Below are 19,765 nucleotides of genomic sequence, written 5' to 3' on the forward strand. Positions count from 1 at the left end.
TATCTGTACCAAACAGCCACATTTCAAGGCAGTATAAGATATTTGTTAAGAAGAGTACTCACAATTTGCTCTAAAAGTTAGGAGATACCGACATTTTAGAAAAGAAAAGATTTTCAAGTTTTGATTAGCAAACAGTAACCATTAAGTATGAAAAGGATTGTTTTTGGACAAATAGCATAAGTAGCCCTCATATGATATAAACAAATGCCAGGAGTCAGCCTCCCACACTCTGATATAACAAATGGTTTGATGCTAAAGCTAGCTGTCCTGATATATGTCCCACAGAGAACACTACAAAACATCCCATTGATTGGCAGGAATTTGAGGCTTAAGAACCATTTGGCAGTCTTCCCCACCCAGGCATCACCACAGAGGTCAAAGATGACAGAATTACAGGAACTATACCGAAGGAAAAGAAGGAAGATCATTCCTACGCACTAATAGGAAACAAAACTCTCTTGTGGGGGTGCGTGCAGGTGGGGAAAGCTAATAAATCTAGCTGCAATGATCATGTGCATGTAGTATCTGGAGAAAATGCCACTGACGAATACCTAACTCCAACCTAGTGATTCTCTACCTCTCCTCCGTGTAACACGTGGGATTTTGTATTATGGTTTGGATGCCTTCTCTGTAAACGGTACTACCTGGTACAATCATCTCTGCACATCACACATGAATTACTCATTCCTTCCTGCTTTCCCATAGGCTGGACTTGATGGACCTTGGTTTCTTGGTCATCTCTAAATAGAGATAACAGGCCTCCGGAACACACAGTTTTTTCATAACTAAGCACTGATGACTGAAATACATTCTGATCATTGCCTTTCTCTTAAGTTCAACCTATTTTGAACTTAGTACAATACAATCTATTGATCTCTTAGAAACAGGAATGCAGCCTTGCTGAGACAGCTCACAAAGGAGGAAAGTAGAATGATATGGACGGAAAAGCATTTGACAGGGAATTGAGTCTTGTATTGTAGTACTAATGACCTTTGATCAGTGCTTCATCCCTAAAAACTGTCTATGGATGTAACATCTTTCTGAGCATGTTTGAAATAATACTGTAACTAAAATAATGATGGAAAATAAACATAGAACCAACTGCTTTTTATGGGTCTAGGCTAATGACAATTCCTGAATCAACACTGCACCTAGCTGCTGCCTCATTCTGCATTCCTTAGAAGATGGGAGAGATTTGCACAATTAACAATTTGATTTTTAAAAACAAATGGACCAATGTCTCCAAAAATAAAATTTGCCCCAAACTCTGTGCAAAAAACTCCAGTTTATCACTTGTTCTCCATTCTTACCAGTACTTCCATCACCAACAGACTGTTTTCTGCTGAGAAACATCAGTAATACAGCAGTTTTCCCTGAGACAATACACTAGCCCCATTCACACTTCTAGAGGGTCTGAAATAATGGGAGCTATTTCCAAAGAGAAAACTGTTTGGGGAGGTAATAATCCGTATATATCAAAATCTCAACTTACTTCCTGCACAAAGCATTCTTGCTTTGCTTGACAGACAACCTTCACATGACCTATATCAAAAGACCCACTAAATAATGAAAGATAACTCAGTCTAACCTAATCAACAAAGCCCCACGAGTAGAGACCCTGTGTCAACGGCTGAAGTAATACCCGATATACATCATTTTATACATGAAGTTTATTAGATTTTAGCTTAAGGAAGTATGAAAAAGAACTCTTCTGAAGCTTAGGGCACTGCGATGGCAGGTGTGAATCTAAAGACCTCAGAAGCTCAGGCCAGTGAAATGTGTTGTGGTCTGCCTACTTCTGCTACAGAGCAGGTTATGAAAAAGAAAAAACTGTAGCACCCAGGACCTGTTCAAGATGCCAGGATTTGGAACATTTCTCTTAGCAAGCAAGTGATTAAATATTCCACCTCCAGGGCTTTTAAGGCAGTCTACTTTTAAACAAATATTAAAATACTGGCTAGTCGCCATGCTTATTGATGTTTTCACTCATTTTAATATATGTAGTAGGATTTTTACTAAAAAATGCATCTGCCTTTCATCAGTGAGTATCATAAAGGCTAAGGAAAAATAATTTTACTCCGGAGTTTATTTTTAAATGGAAGGTTTTCCCTCAGTGTAAGAAAACAAATTTTTATTGCTTTCAGGCAATGGGAAACCAAATGAAACCAAAAGTTACAGATAAATTAATAGCTACATTTACTCATGTTGTTACAGAAGACTGTGCCAGCTTTTGGAACTCCAGTTATTTTTTTCAAGTCATGCAGCTCTGGAAATATTATGTAGCATTTTATGTGATGACTTCTGCCCATTCAAGCGTCATGAACTCCAAGGCAGGAATACAGACTGAAGACCTGAGGGTTGCAGGGAAACTACCAAAAGCTGCCATTTGCTCACCACTTGGAGCTTCCAGCCAATATCCCAGGTATGGGCATGGTTTTCTGCTTGCACCCTCCAGTCCCTACCTAAAGTGACCTCTGATGGTGTCTGACCCACCCTCCTCTTCAAAGACTAGTTCTGGGTAAAAGGAATAAAAGCAAACAGATCAGGCTGTAACCACTCAGAGTTTCCACCAGACTGAAACTAAGTCTACTTGGTAGAGAATATCAAACCCAAAGTAGTTTATCCATAAGTTCATTTCATGCTGAACTGTTTAATTATTAATTCTTAGGAACAAGCCTGCAAGTGATTAAATATTCTACCTCCAGGGCTTTTAAAGCAGTCTACTTTTAAACAAATGTTAAAGTTCTGGCTAGTAATCACGCTTCTTGATTGTAAAGTGACTAGACGTAGCAATCTGAAATTCTGTAATTTTAATCCATTCTCCCATCCCCCTTTTTAAGAGGAAAGTTATTTGGGAGAAGGAAACCATGCATTAATTTATTTTGATGTGACAACCTGCCTTCCATCTGTGTCCCTTGTAATACCTCCATTTGTTTAAAAGAAAGATAAACTGTTCTTTAAACAGGCTTGGAGCCCTGCTTCTAAACAGGACATCCTAGTTGACTTGGAGTATAACTAAATGTAAATTGTAATTTGTCATGATTTTCTGTTGAAACTAAATTCTGCCCATAAAACTGTAGACCCTGGTCCTACAGGAGTTCTTTCTAAAACAATGGAAAAGTACTCTGAAAGACAAAACGCCTAAGAGACTATGAGAGGGCAGAAACGTCCTAGAACGCGGCCTCCAGTCTCCTAAGAGCAGTGATGCTGCTCCAGTGAATCTCCCTGAGGCCCCGTTTCTCCCTGTGTGAGGCAGAGGTGACAGTGCTTGCTTCTGTCTCCTCCTGAGAGGAGGGAGTACGTGAAGGGGACAGACTTCATGATGGAGGGAGAAAAGGGGCGCTATTCAAAGTGCTTCAGGACATAATACGAGACCAAGTCAGAAAAGAAAGATCATGTTAGACAGTCATAGTATTTTAACCAAAAACCCAAGTTTAAAAACACTATGAAGTCTGTTATCTTTCACATTTTACCTTCTGTCACTTTATTTCTTCTTTTCTTTCATTCTCAATTAGGCTCAAAGCATTTAAGGAACACATGCCAGAATGGTAAACTGTTCAAAAGCCTGAGAATGTGTAATCAGCCCTGCTCTAATCGCTGTTTTCCTTTGGAAAAGTTACCTATCATTCTTCTCTAGCATTCCTAGCAAGTGAACAAATAATATAAAATATAATGTGCCAAATCCCCAAATTTCTAATCCTGACCTACTCCAGGGGTGAGGCAGAAAGGATGACGGATAAGAGAAACAATGGACAAAAAAGTTCCTCCTATGAGTAATGTTCTCACAAAATTTTCACAAATTAGATATGGCGAAGAAATGAAGGGTATATACAGAGTTGTGGTAATACTTGCCAAACATACTACCAGGCATTTTACTACACACACTGTGTATTCAATCCTAACTCCAACCAGATAAACTTGGTCCTGCTTCTGTCCCCATTTTATAGATGAGGAAACTGAGGCTCAGAAAGCTTAAGTAACTTGTCAGAAAACTAGAAAGTGATAGTCAAGACCTGAATCTTAAACAAGACCTGACTCCTGAGTCCAAGAGCTCTAAACCATTACACCCATTTCTACCCACTGCTCTCTCTCCATACCTTTCCAAATTCCTACCAATTCCTACCAGGCACTCTTCTCTTCTTCATGCACTGCTGCTTCCGTCTCAAAAAATTCTATACTTCATAGGTGGTGTCTTGACTTGAATTTGAAAGGCAACATAGTAAAGAGGGGAACAAATGGAAAGGGAGCTGGTTTTAAGACTAGTACTGAAAATGGCAGGAGAGCTGATCCCCAGACAATGGGAGGAAGAGCATAGAGGCCAAACACTGGGAATGCATCACCTTGCAGGCATCTTGGGTTACCCTACCAAGAAAGTTATTCTGTACATTAAAAAAATAATGCAAAGGAGGACTTCACATGTGCTTAATGTTAGGATATTAACATATGAAAAGTACCAAGTACAGGTTAACCCTTCTAATGCTTTCCTACAGAAGCTAATTAGTTAAATCCTAATATTCTAGTGAACAGAAAAGAATTATACAAAAATTATCTAGAAGTAGAAAACAGATCTAGTTTATTTTTTAATGTTCATTCTGAATTTAACAGTGGGCACTAGTTGTAAATCATCTCAATTTTTGTTTGTATGCTTTTCACGCCAGAGTCCTGTCACTTCTAAAGCATCTGCATTCTCACAGAGAAAATTTAGGAACAATGAAAGACCCAACTATAGATTTCTGAGGCAAGAGGACAAAATGAACTAACAGACTTTAGAAATCTCCTGTTTATATCAGGGAGCTATCTATAATTCAACATCTAGCAAAAAATGTAATCACAAATGAAGTATGTGATGGTTATATTAACAGCATTGTTTAAAAATTCCCCAAATAAATGCTATATAACATTTCTTAAACGAGGTAGATCTACATTGCTGGTATAGAAAGATGTCTAAGACACGTTGCTAAGTAAAAAGAAACAAACAAAAAAAGATGCGTATGCAATTTTGTGTACTGACAAAATTCTAAAAGTATTTATCTCAATGAAAGTTGGACTTTTACTTTCTAACCTTCTTTACTGAATTAATTTTTTTAACCAAATGTCTCACTTTTTTAGTAATAATTTCTTCTTACAAAGTCTTTCCTAAATTAAGAATTAGGAGATCTCTCTCCACATGTGACAGACTGCAAACAAAGTATTTTTTGAAGATATCCCACACTGGTGATTTATAGATCCCAATGGCTGTATAACAGAAGTGGGCCTTTTTTTCTTTCGGTAAATATCGATAATGATCCAGTTAACAAAACACTGTACTTAATATTACATACTTTAGCAGCAACTGTACAGTTTTCTCCAAAATCTATTCTTCCCATTTTATATCGTAATACATTTTAGCTGAGCACATGAGTTCCCAAACTCCCTTGCTAGTTAGGACTAAATTACTAAGGTTTGGCCTAAGACCTTAGTGTGGGCAGAAGCGATACTGCACGTTCTAAGCTGTCCCCCCAAATGGAAGATTTCTTCTCTCTTTCCTGTTGTCTAGAAGATAAGATGGTGGGAACTGGAGCAGCCATCTTAGACCATCAGATGAAAGCTACCTGTTGAAGATGGAAAAGCAACAAAATATAGAGTCCCTGATGAATATGGACCCACCATACTGACCATGGAGCACTTTTCAGGCTTTCATGTGAGAGAAAAATAAATGTCTATTATGTTTAAGCCACATTCTGTCCTGTTGCTACAGTCAATACTATACTGCATGCACATATACATACACACACAAAAACACCAGGAAGTTATTCTAATACTATAATTAAATATCACCTCATTTTAAAGCTAAGTTTATTAGACTGTTGACTGAAAAATTAACCTACCTGTATTAAGTCTCAGAATAGAAAACAGAGAAACAGAAGAATCTAAGATATCTTGGTTTCTTCCTTAATCCTCTTGGTTTTTGAGTAGCAAGTTTGAAACAGAACAGCCTACCCTTATTGATTGCTGGCCTTGATTCTTACTTGTTAAAGGAATAAAATACAAGATTTAAAATACTGTGAGACTGCTAAAAATAAAATGTACTAAATGACCTAATATACCTCACAAATTAATCACAATAAAGGAGAACGGGAACCAGAAGGAATCACTAAACACAATAAACTATAAAATCATCTTTGAAATTAATATCCCACATCACTATAATGTGAAGCAGCAACAGAGATCAATTTATACAAAGAAACAAGGCTTACTTCAAGAAAGTGATCTTTGGCAATTCTGATCTAACTTTGCAAGTTATTTTTAGTATACCACATTGATATACCTTAACTGATTTCACTGCCTCCTTTCTGTTGCTGAGGAAATTCACCCTGAGCTAACATCCATGCCAATCTTCCTCTATTATTTTTTGTATGTGGGACATTGCCACAGGTGGCTGGTGAGTGGAGTAGGTCCGTGCCCAGGATCCACATCTGTGAACCTGGGCCACTGAAGCTGCGCATGTGGACCTTCAACCAGTCAGCCCCAAGAATGGGCCTTCACTGCCTCCTTCTTAACAAAGTCCTGATACGAAGACAGACAGACTAAAAGCTCCAATAACAGCTTTCCTTCTACAGAGAATCAATTATTTTTAGGAACTAATGGATTACTGATTTATGGGTAAAAGTGGAATTCATAGTTCCTCATAGAACAGATATAAGCCAACAGGGTAATCTAAAAGATACACTGTTCTGAAGTGTCTAAATACCTACGTATTTAGTTACTTTTGCAGACATTAAGGACAGTTAACATTTCCCTTAAAATTTTAAATTTGCCCTTCATAGAGTATATAGTTTCTGCTTCCAGTATCTGATTTATTTTTTCAAAAGCATACAATATGCTTTCAAACATTCCCACATCCTCTTTTTGGTCAGGCTTTGGCTGGGTAAACATATATGTATTAGATGGAAAGAGGATGAAAATCTAGAGCTCTAATTATTTTCTATTGTAAGAGTTACAATAGATTTTCAGTGGATTTTAATAGGATAAAATGTACTGGACTGCTAGACTTTCAGGCCAATCATAATATAACGAGGAGTTCATACAAAACATTTAATCCCACAGTCCTAAACTGAGGAGGCTCCTCTCTCTGGAAAGGAAAGCTAAAGTCCTACGAGCACTTAAAATTAAATTTAAATACTTAAAATTAAAGATTTTTCCATACCATCAGATGTTCCAGAAATGATCCAATGGCAGCAAAGCAGATCAAAAGATTAAGATGTACAGTGTGGCTTTCTGTTATTCGTGTGTGCTTAAGAGTAGAGGCAAGTCAAGGCAGAAGTCACAAGTCACAATAAAAGAAAACGTTTCAGAAACTATTTGAAATCTTTGAAATAGATGTTCTTAGAAAATTGTTCTGAGGAGCCAGCTGGCAGGCAAGGCAATATGGCAGTTAAGAGAAACATCTAACATCTCTGCTCCACCTTGTTCTCCACCTTTCTTGTTCTTTTACAATTGGGAGAAGGGTAAACCTGAAACCCAAATGAAACAGTAATGTGTGAAAAATACATATAATTATGTGTGGCCTCCACCATATCCACCTTCAACCACAATTTACTATTCTTATAAATAACGACAAGCCAAAAGTAATAAAGCACAGAAAGAATTCAGTTCTGCACATAACATTTTGTATATGGATCCACAAACCCTAATCCACAATTCCAAAATCTAAAAGCTCGAAAGACTAAAGTTGTACGTATTGTGGGAAAGGGGTCGTGTGTACAAACTCACCGGGTGGCAAAACATGACCTGAAATGTATAACTAACTATAGTTTTAATTTATCCCCCTTAGTGTAACTATTTGTTTCACTAAATATTAATGTGCTTAATTACTAGGTGCTACCTTTAGACCTCACTGGGGATATTACGTTATCTATGGGTTAGGTACTAACTAACCTTTTAAAATCAGAAAGACTTTGAGGCCTATCTGGTCCCAAGGATTTCCAATAAAGGAAGTGTGGACCTGTATCAACTCAATTACCCTTACCACAACCCTGTGATATAGGAGTTTTTTTCGCAAAGAAGGAAACTGAGTGTTAACAAACCTGTCCAAGGTCAAAGAGCTAGTGAGCGTTAAAGCTGAGATTTAAACTCAAGCAGTTCAGAGCCTGGACTCTCAGCCATCATGCCACGCAGCCTTTTCCTTTCACATCATGCAGATGAAAGAGCGTTTTTGATTTTCTAGCCATAATTACCAAAATTATTAATGCAGGACACTTCAAAACAAATCTTTTAAAAACCATAGTTAGGCTTCAGAATGAGAGTCTGCATTTTAAGCATAAAGAGACTTTAGGCCAACTCAGTCCAATGCTTTACGAACAGGCAACATCCACGCAGCACACTGCTGGCGATTAGGGTTGCGGACAAACCGCAAAGCTTTAAACGGCTCTGTCACCGCTGTTCTCAGTCCGTAATCAGGCGCCATCGCCAGCGCTGCGGACAAGGGTACTTAAGGACAACGCTTTTTTCAAAGCTCCTGTTGTCACAAGTGGACATTTCAGGGAACATATAATTAATACTATGGTAAAAAAAAAAATCTGTGTGTGTGAGAGACAAAATTAATGATTAAGAGTCATCTCACCAATAGAGATAATCGCCAAGCCTTTCTATAGCCTTCCCCCAAATGCCCAGTTCAATGGCTAATATCACCCAAAAAACCATCCTCTGACCTTTCTCTCCTCCCGTCGGAGGTAGTTTAACAGACCCCTTACAGGTCTTCGGGCTCTCGGTGCCCTCCCACGACTGGGAAGCGGCTCGGACCCAGCCACCTCGCTCCGTCCCTCTACCAAGATGGCGGCTGTTCCGGCTCCGCGACCGGAAGTGCGGCTGCGCACCCGCCCCACTTCCGCCGTGCGCGGCTCCGCGCGGCAGCGGGCATCAGCGCAAGGTGGAAGGAGGGAAAAAGCGGACAGAGAGATGCGGAGCTAAGGAGGACAGGCCCCACCTTTAGCAAAACACGAAGCATTCCCGAAGACCCCGGGGGGTGGGGGGAATATAAGTAAAAGGGAGAAGGCTGTGACTGTTCTGCAAAGGGTTACAGAAACAAGATAAAGCGCCCCCAAACCCGCATTCTGGAGCTGCCCGAGTCAGAGAAGGGGTGAGGGAAGAAAACCTACAAGGGACATCGGAGTGTTAGAAAACAAAGGGCAAAGGTGCCAAAGCGACTAAGACCTGGAGAGGCGGAGAACGAGAAAATGGAATGTAAAGACTCAAACGTTCTATTTCATCTTTTGGCTTAATTATGCCTGTAACACCAGAGGGGACATTTCGCATACTAAAAGGTCCAAAAAACTATTGTTAAAATTGCTGCTCAGTCACTACATGCTCTTAGGTCAGAAATGTCCCATGTTCTTCTATCCAACTTTACTTGATTCTCTAATATATGTAGTCTGCAGGAGGCAGATTATAAAGTTATTTCTGAAGAGGATACAAGAATAAATAAGCACTATTGATGACAGATAAACACAAAACATTAGACTTTTTCTCCTTAATTTTTGGAGAGTTCATTTTTCAGATTTAACAGCAAAGGAAAGATTTTGATACTACCTAGCCTCTGTAACAGAGGAAGGACGGAAATTAGGCATTATGACGCAAAAAGTGCAACAGTGAAAAGAGTTGAAGAGATCCACCACCTTATCCATCTTCCCTAACTGTACAGTCTCTGGAGCACTTCCATTAATGGGCAAGAAACATCCCAGTGCATTGTCTATGTACACCTGTTATTTGTAAATTCTTATGACATGAATGCTTTCCCCACAATCTCTTCTACTGAACTTCACTTTTTTTCTATCAGCATAATGGTTGAGCCAAGTTTGAGATCTGCAATTTTAGCTACCATAATGTTCCACTGTTTTTTCTACCTCAGTTAAAAATTCCCATACAGGCTTTGCTGAAAATCAAGAAGAAAAAGATAATACTCTGCCTCAGAACTATTAAAAGCAAGTGAAAGACAACAATTTAACGTTCCAGCTTTTTAGAGTGCACACAAATCACCTATTTGTGCATCTCACTCCCGTCCTGCAGGCACTCAAAAATTATTTAATCTGGTTAGTATTAAACTATCACTATCAAAAAAACCCAGAAAACAAGTGTTGCTGAGGATGTGCAGAAATGACCTTTTGCATCATGAGTGGGAATGTAAGATGGTGCAGCCACTGTAGAAAACAATATGGCAGTTCCTCAAAATATTAAACATACAATTACCATGATTGAGGAATCTCACTTCCAGGTATAGAGCCAAAGGAACTGAAAGCAGGATCTCGAAGAGATATTTGCACAGCTATGTGCATAGCAGCATAATTCACAATAGCGAGGAGATGGAAGCAACCCAAATACCCATCAACAAATGAATGTACAAACAAAATGTGGTATATACATACAATGGAGTATTATTCAGCCCTAAAAAGGAAGGAAACTGTGACGCATGCTACAACATGGATGAACCTGAGGACAATATGCCAAGTGAAATAAGCCAGTCACAAAAAGACGTATACTATACGACTCCACCTATAAGATAGCTAAAGTAGACAAATTCCTAGAAACAGACAGAAGAATGGTGGCTTCCAGGGGCTGGAGGGAAGGGGAAATGGATACCTGTTGTATAATGGATACAGAGTTTCAGTTTTGTGAGATGAAAAAGTTCTGGAGATCTGTTGCACAACAATGTGAATGCACTTAAAACTACTGAACTATACACTTAAAAATGGTTAAGGTGGCAAATTTTGTGTTTTTTACCATAATTTTTTTTTAAATTTATTAAATAAAACCCCTGACAATTAGCAAGAAAAACAAATGGGAGATTAACTCTACGGAAGAACTACTTTCTCCTAACTTCTAGAAAAACTGATGTTCAGGATGTCAAAAGATTTTCTCACCACAACATTCCTTTTTTGAGATGTTCACTGCCAAGTCATCCTATTTAAGGTTCTCTTAGGTACCATAAGGGTCCTTGTAAAGCATGAGTCAGTGCCTCCACATCATCATGCGACCCTGAGGAAGGACTCTCAAAGGAAAAGGTTTTGCTTTATGAACTATCAAAATTCCTTTTTAACTTCTTGAAACTGCCGATTCATGACTCCTCCAACTCAGCTGTAACATCTGACAGGAAACACAGAAGAAAGAGAACACATCCTTTTCTTTTGACTTTCTGATTAAAGAGATTTGCTTTTCTGATGCATACATGAAATGTATCCTCCAAACTTTATTTCTTGAGCATAGTAACTTGAGCTATAACTGATTACAGCTCATGTTAACTTCGTCTAAAAATAAGGAAGGACAAAATAAACTACTAGTACTACAGTATGAGAGTATTTTTGACACTTCCAAGTAAATTCTGATATTTCCCTTCTGCAAACAAACATTTAAAATAAGACTACATCTTCCTATTTCTAGTTCTGGATATAAATAATACAAACGACGTAAATTATGGCACATCCAGGCTATCTAATAATATCATTAATGCAAAGGGAAAGAAAAACCTAAAAAGGTAGAATAGTATAGTGTCTGTACTTGAAATGCCTCTCCCTTCACCCTCCCAGGTGTGTTAGGATAAAGAACTAAATAAATTCAATTGCAGAAGTAAATGGTAATTCTCCTATTCCCCTGTGAAAGGTAATCAATTACACTTTTGCTTAAACAAGTGTTTCCTCAACCAAGTCACTTACTTAAAAGATGCAGGTAAAATGACATTCTTGGCTGCTATTGTTTTCCTTACCCCTTCCAATAAGGACCACCATCAACTTCTGGTTCTGTGTACTGTCAGTCTACCTCACTGCACAGGTAGGCCAGAAGGAACAAATCTACTTCGTTATACTCTATATCTGATAAAGGTTTTAATGACCATCCTAAAACTCAGAAAGAGAAAGGGTAAGACAAGCAGTTGGCTCAGAAATTTTATGGAACCCTGTTGATTAACCAGTATTTTACTGAAAGTATTTATCAGCAAGAGAAGATGAAGATGGGAATAAATTATAAATAATAAATATCTAAATTTGCGCTATGAGACAAACTTGCATAATAGATAAATCATTTCCTGAGTAAAAACAACAGTCTCTTAAAAAAAAGCATTCAAAGAGTCCAATACAAAATGCTTCTGAAGTGAACTTGTTTATCCAAATGTAGGCTTTGATAAGATCAATTTTAATGCTTGACCCATAATCCTGACAACTCTAGGTCAAATTGCTACACATATCATGACAAGGAGTGTAAACATTTAAAGGTTCATAACTTATTTCATTGCATTCAGGAAATATTTATTAAGTACTCATGAGCAAGGATCTCTGGTAGTACAAAATACAGTCCTATGAATTCAACACATGAATGCCTATTTTTCTTTTTAAAACAAAAACACGAGCAAACTATAACTGCGTGAAAGAATGTAAGGGCACCAGGAAGTTGTGGCAAACCACATACCCCAGCTTTGGAGAAACAGGGAAACAGGGTGACTGACATGTGCTGAGAAAAACATATGCAGTCCTAAGTGACAGTAATGTTAAAGAAATGTAATAATGCCAACCTTTTCTGCATAGAAGGGCTGTGCTCAGAGCACAAAATCCCACCTGAAGATTGGCAGGGACAAGCTGGAGACCCAGAGAAGAACAATCACGTCAGTAAAGGAACTGGAAACCATGGCATATAAAAGAAAATGAGATGTTTAGCCTGAAGGGAAAAAAGTAAAGCTCAGGAGAAATTTGACAGCATATTTAAATTATTTTTAGAGCTGCCCTGTATAAAGAGTAGGTAAGTTATGTAGTTATCCAACTAGTACTTGTCATGATATGTGTAGTAATTTGACCTAGAGTTGTCAGGATTATAGGTCAAACATTAAAATTGATCTTATCAAAGTATCAAGCATGGAAGTCGTAGGCAGGCCCTAGAAATATATAACCATTGGAACTGTCCATAGTAAAACGGTCTACCTTGGAGAATGGAAAGCTCCTGGCACCAGGAAATCTTTAGAAGTTCAGAAAAGTAAAAAGAAAGCCTGACTTGAGAGAAAGGCTGAAGTAGTTTTCTGAACCTCTAAACATTTCCTGGTGCACCAAGAACTTTCTATCTTCTGAGGTAGCCCACACTTTACTATGGATAATTATTTTCTTCAAAAGAAAAATGGGGATAATTATTGGCAATAACTAAATTCCAATAAGGAATTACAGAAATGTCAGAAAAATTGTTGTTCCCTCCCCGTATTGACCCATATTCCAAAAAAATTTTTCTATCTTAGATCAATATATTGCTGACCTAAATAATCTAACCAAAGGTTGTTTCTTTTTCTCCCAGTCACTGACTTACCTTTGAAGCCTCTCCAAGATTATTCTTGATATGGCGTCCTCCCTAACTCATCACTGCCCCTGCTCCCCGTCACACACACTGTGCATGTGTCCCCAGTAGCTGCTGTCTCTCCTCTAAGTCCCCAGTTATCTGTGTATATCATCAACACAGAACCCATTGCCCCATAAGGATTATTGACATGAATGGAATTCTAAATTAGAGCAAAAGCCTTCAAACTTATAAAGGTCATGCACCATAAAATACTAGTACCACCGTATTACAAAGATCTATGAAATTTATGAAAGAGAATTAACCAAATCAAAGAGCAATGCACCTAAAATGGCCTCCAAAGAGCATGTATTCTAACTTAGCACCTTCACAAAGAGTTAGCAACCACTTGGACCATATGGATACACGTCTTCTTTGGAAGTTTGTCCCTAAGAACTATGTTTTAGGACCTTTTTTATTTTATGTCATTCAGCCCAGCTTAGATTATAAATTCCTTGAGGATGGAGATGTCTTCCTTTCCCCTTCCCATGAGAGCCCTTAGTAGCTGGTTAAATGAAATTCCATAAACTGCTCGCTAAAAGAAAAAAATTATACTTGGAGAACTAAATTGTGTGTGTGTGTGTGTGTGTGAGAGAGAGAGAGAGAGAGAAAGAGATAAGGGAATAATTATTACTTTTGCAAATCTGGTAGAATCAAACATCGACTTCTTTTTCTGTTCTTAGTGGACACAAAAGACTACTGATAGTAATTCCCTTACTCCCACTTTGATGTAATAGTCCATGATACATCTAATTTCCTAAGAGTTGTGGAAATTGAAGGATCCCAATTCTATTACTGGGCTTAATACCAATCACAGAATTTCAGGGTTACAAAGTAAATTAGAGACCATCTAAAGTAGCTCTGTCATTTTATTACTTAGAAAGGTAAAGTGACTTGTTGACCCAGGACTCTCAACAGTTTCACTTTTTCTTTTTATACTACAAACAAAATATAGGCTCAATCACCTCACAGAAGTCACTGCATTGGTTTAGGACTACCTGAAATTCATGAGTCTTCAGTCATTTTATTCTTTAAGTAACTCATACTTGGAAGTCATTTAGCTAACATTTGTATACAATGACAAGAGTCATACGCACACAGTGACAAAAATCAGGACCTGGGAGTCATAGGTCAAGTCAACAATTATAAGAATGAGTCAATAATTATAAGAACAGCTACCATTTCATGAACTCCTACTATGCACCAGACAGTTGATGCAGTCGTGTGTATATAGTATCTCATGTAATCATCCAGTGATCCTGCCATGACAAGTATAATTATCCCTAGTTCACAGAGGAGACAGATGAGGTTCATTTTGCCTCAAAGTAGAGAGTCTGGATTTAAAGCCAGGTCTGACTTCAAAGCCTGTGCATCTCTGCCGGCCACTTTAAGTAATGTCTTCTGGTTCTTCAAAACTGTTCCAGTTCTCTAGGACCACACTTCCAAAGGTTTGAAAAGGCATTCACACTAAGAGAGGTGGTATGATTCATTGCAACAAGCAAGGGCTTAGAAGCTGGGCCCACCAAAGTTAGAGTCTGGCACCATCACTCACTGGTTCTGAATAACCAGGGCACACAGAATAGAGAGGTATTATGAGAAGCTTAACAGGGCAAATTTTAAGAAATGAAGTCTTATTGAATTAGAGTTAGTCATAAATCATCGCCCTTAAAATTCACAGTACAGTATAATCTTCGGATGGAACCTGGTAAGTTATTCCAAACTATGTATGATAGCCCTAGAAAGAGAAAACTCACCCTCCAAAAAAGGTATTTTAAAATTCAAACACAGGGAACTCTATATTTTACCTCCCTTGTGGGTGTTTATTTTGTTTCACAATTAAGTGGCCATTGGAAGAATAAGTTTTTTCAGAGTTCTGGAAAGTCATCTTAAATTAGGCCCCGGAAAGAAATGGAATCTCTTTTAGTAATGACTCTTGTTTTCTTTGAAAGTTCATGTTTGGGTCAGCCAAGTTTTAAACGGTAAAATTATATTGCTGTGTTGTTAGTCAAGTTTGGGGGTGGGGTGGGGGAGAGCCCGCTAACTATTTGGATCACTGTAGGACAGCTTATCTGGTTTCTATACTGAAAGAAGGGTCTATTCTTAGGAAAAAGACATCATCACTTTGGAGGAGCAGAAGCTTGCATTGGATTTCTACTGAATGTTCCACATGGGAAGACTCAAGAAAAGTCTAGCTCTCCAAATAAAAGCTGTTTTCAGAAAATCTTGTGTGATTTTTCTTGGGTCAATGGAATGTCTAAGCTAAAGGGTTTTTCTTTTGTTTTCCTATTAGCCAGATAGAAAACAATTGTGTAATGATTTTTTCCATTTATGTATTTATTCCTTGCTTTGTTCCAACAAGAATAAAGTGGCGAATAATAACAAACAATAAATTTAACTACTGTTAAGTTATGAATGAGCCAGAAGCTGTACTTGGTTTTATTATAATAGCTATTATCCTGATCTTAAACTATTAGTCATATAAACCTGCACACCACATGCTCACACTATTAATGAAGCCCATCTGAGTTTACTATTACCATCTTTCTTGACTCTAACTTACCTTCATGGAAGAAGTCACTGCACAGTCACAGGAACTAAGGAAATGGTTTGGTTGAAAGGAAGGCAAAACAGGTAAACGACACAAGTTAAGGCAATAATTCCCCAGGGATAAAAACATTTCACTCCAGGAAGGATTTAAGTAGCCCTTGGCACCATCAGTCAAGGGAAGGCAAAAGAAGTCCTGAGCACGTCTGTAGTCAGTGCTGCGTCAGTACCAGGTCACCAGAGGTCCTGATGAAGATTTCTTGCTTAAGAGTAAAAAATACAATGCGAATAAGATGCAGGGCTAACTTGTCTGCAGTTTTCCATCTAACCAAAGACAGAGCATTTCATCAGACAATGGGGTGAAAAACAATTACTTTTTGACTGGAGAGTAATAATAGGATTACCTGTTAAATTATGTTAACAAGTAAGAGTCTGGTTCAAAACAAAAGTGGTCTTTGGGAAGTTAAAATATTTTTAAAACTCTTGGCACAACAGAACTGTATACTGATAAGCAGGCTTTCTAAAAGAGAGAAGAGACAGAAGTGAATGGGAATAGGCCTTGGTTCATTTTAAAACCACCTGAACTTACATATTAAATCAGGGGCCAGCCCCATGGTGTAATGGTCAAGTTCAGCACGCTCTACTTCGGCGGCCCAGGTTTGTGGGTTCAGATCCTGGGCACGGACCTACACCACTCATCAGCCAGGTGGTGGCAGCAACCCACATACAAAGTGGAGGAAGACTGGCATAGATGTTAGTTCAGGGCTAATCTTCCGCAAGCAAAAAAAGAGGAAGATTGGTGACAGATATTAGCTCAGGACAATCTTCCTCAGTGGAAAAAAAAAAAAAAAAAGCAAATCATACCCACAAATACTTATCCTACTGCATTCTAATCATCTGATTCACTTTTCGTCACTCTCACTGAGTAAGAAAGGGCCTTGTTTTATCTGTCTTTACATTTCTGCAGCTTGCACACAATGCCTAGCACATGGTAAGCACTTGGTATATCTTTTTGCAAGAAATAAACTATAAGAGATAGGTATTTTAAAAATTCATAGCATTTTCATCCATATCTAAGTAAAGTAAATGAAGATGAGGCAGAGGCTATAATTTTGGCCTTTAGGAGAAACTACTAAATAGGGCATTAGGATGTGTCCCTCATATTCTCAAACACGTATGAAAGGAATGTGGCATGATTGATTACTCCACTCTATCCAATTAATAACTGAGATCACTACTTGGAACTCAGACACTAGTCTCTTCATGCATTTAAATACCAGTAATCTTTAAAATACAGTCAATATTGCATTTCTGTTCTTTGATATATTTTGTAACATACTTTGGGGGAATGGATCAAAAACTATTAAATAACTCACTAAAAGATTAGTTGCCTTTACAAGATCCGGAAAATGTGCCAAAAAAAAAAAAAATGCATTTCAGGGATACACCCAACGAAGCTGCTTCTTTGCTTTTAGCTCTGAAATCTTACTCTATATGACAGCAGAGACATGCAGTTTGTTTCTTCCCCTATAGATACTATAGGTATTTGGCAATAAATATGATTCTCTCCTATAACGTCAACACAGCAAAGGGACTTAACGTGATTTCACATTTTTTAAATTTGCCAAGTTTATGCATAGATTCTATAACCATACAATTACAAACTAAACTATTGTTCTATAAATGAAAGTTCCCAGGATGAGGGCATTTAATTTATAAGATACTATTATGTAATTTCTTCTAAAGCACCCTCCCTCTTTCAATTTAAAAATAATTGAAAAAATCATAAACTGCCCAATATTTTGAAAAAGGAGACAATAGCAAAATGTATACCATTTTTTAAAACATGGAAATCTGAAGATAATAGTACAATTTATTGGGCTGCTGAGCTTACAAACTATGTAGACACCAAGAAACCAAAACATGAAAGGAAAAAGTTGCAAGAAGTTGATGAAAGGGATCTTGCTGGGTAACTTCAGGACCAAATTGCTAAGGATGTATTGAGGCCTAAGTATAATTGGTTAAACCTTGATTACAAAATAAGATTACAGACTGTTTTTATATTTCACTACAAAAACTCGGGGACATGTATATCAATCACTGGATGGGGTGGTTAAGGCTTCCAACACTGTCATTAGCTTAATTGTTTTGCTTTTTTAAAAGGGAAAACTAAACACCCTTCCAGGAGGCCTGGATTTCACAGCTTTTAATTTAGGCAAAATATAGTTTTGAAAGCAGAAAGGAGATACTGCCTGGGGAGTCCAGGAAGGCTTTCTAGAAGCAAGCTGTGTGCTTGAAGACAGACAGGCGCTCCTGCACAGCCAGTCACATGACCATCCATGTGAAGACTGGTGGCAGAGACCCATCCCACATCCACATCCATGACACGATGTTAGAGGACAAGTCACTCCACCTTTTAGACTTCAGTTTCCTCATTTGTAAAAGAAGAGGCTGGACTAGTGAGGTTCCTTTCCTTCCATTTCTAAAATAGGATTATTACATTTATGACTTTAGCAGGATGTCTCTATCCTGCCCACAAATAAAACATACTAAGGAAAGAACTCCTTCATGACATTTTTTTCTCACCACCTTTGACTTGTCTGAGAAGCAGAAGCAAATGCTTTTGTGTTTAAGTGTTTTTTATGGATTCCCACAGGGCTGAAAGTTACTAGTGGGACTACACATGGTGGTGACCCCGTACATAGCCCAAAGCTTGCTGGGGCTTCTCTGAAAGTGATTTGAAAAACACAACGTTTTGAACACATTTAAACTATAACATTAAAATAGTGTGCACTGTATATCCTTTAAAAAAAAGTCTTATATTCCCACAGTACCTACTTCTAAATGGCTTAAAGCTGTCACACAGATGACAGTTAACATTAATACTAAGAGATGGAAGACAGACTGTAGGGAGAGTATCCTACCACTTGGGGTGCCCTACAAACGTTAGGTTGATTTATTTGATCTATGCTGAGATTTAAATTTGGAGAATACAGAATCGACTAAGTTTCTGTAAGTCTAAATAATGCTATCTCCAATTATGGATGGATTATTTTTAAAAGTTTTTCATTCACTCGATAATAATACTGCTTAACATTATGATTATCACAATGCCAGCACTTGGTAAATATTTTACCACGTGCCAGACACTACACGCATTGACTCCAACCCCCTCTGCCCCCAACACAAGCCTACACATGAGGAAACAGAGGCACAAAGAGACAAAGTAATGTCATCACAAGGTCACAAAGTCTGCATCTGAATCCTGGCATTCTAACCCCACAGCACACCTGCTTAAATGCTGGATGGCAAACACATCTGGCACATGACACCATGCTGGATGATCAACAATGATTAAGACAAGCACTTGGTTTACAAGCAGCGGAGTCTGCCAAACATATAAAAAATAATTACAACATAATATGTGTGCTGTAACCCAGGCCTTTAAAAATTGCTGGGGCAACACAGAGGAGAGAGAGGCTGCCAGGGGAGTTCAGCAAGGCTTCTATGTGAGCTGGGTACTGAAAGATGAGCAGGCATTCCTGGGGTGCAGGAAGAATGGAAGGGCATTCCGGGTAGAGAACAGCATATGCCAAGGTATGTAAAGGTGAGTGAGTGTGGCAGGAAGGGAGAGAAGAAGGCAGGGCAGGAATGCGGAAATTTTACAGGTTCGCTAACTGGACCCCCTTCTGCATCAGTTCCTATCTGGCCAATAGTGGCAAGAAAGCAGAGTCCACAATCTATACAGTAGCTAAAATATAAAGACGTACCACCTGAAATTTATACAACATTATAAATCAATGTGACCTCAATAAAATAATTTTAAAAAAACACAAAAAAAGCAGGGTCCACTTGACGGTTGTCTCCTACAGTGATCATATCT

General features: G+C 38.2%; 1 protein-coding gene across 9 annotated transcripts in view; it reads right to left on the reverse strand.

Moving 5' to 3' along the window:
• The window catches only part of RBPMS (RNA binding protein, mRNA processing factor), a 170,983-nt gene that overhangs the window by 117,920 nt on the left and 33,298 nt on the right, over nucleotides 1–19,765 (reverse strand). Inside the window, exons 1-2 of one of the 9 annotated variants that reach the window (XM_046648459.1) lie at nucleotides 8,691–8,784; nucleotides 7,187–7,493 (exon numbers count right to left, since the gene is read on the reverse strand). The exons of the other annotated variants lie outside the window; for them this stretch is intronic. Of the exons in view, the coding sequence (XP_046504415.1) occupies nucleotides 7,187–7,189 (3 nt within the window). The 5' untranslated portion in view covers nucleotides 7,190–7,493; nucleotides 8,691–8,784. Of the gene's footprint in view, nucleotides 1–7,186; nucleotides 7,494–8,690; nucleotides 8,785–19,765 lie in introns of those variants that run through there. 9 annotated transcript variants of the gene reach the window in all.

The sequence above is a fragment of the Equus quagga genome, chromosome 22 (genome assembly GCF_021613505.1).
Source record: "Equus quagga isolate Etosha38 chromosome 22, UCLA_HA_Equagga_1.0, whole genome shotgun sequence".
Taxonomy (NCBI): Eukaryota; Metazoa; Chordata; class Mammalia; order Perissodactyla; family Equidae; genus Equus; species Equus quagga.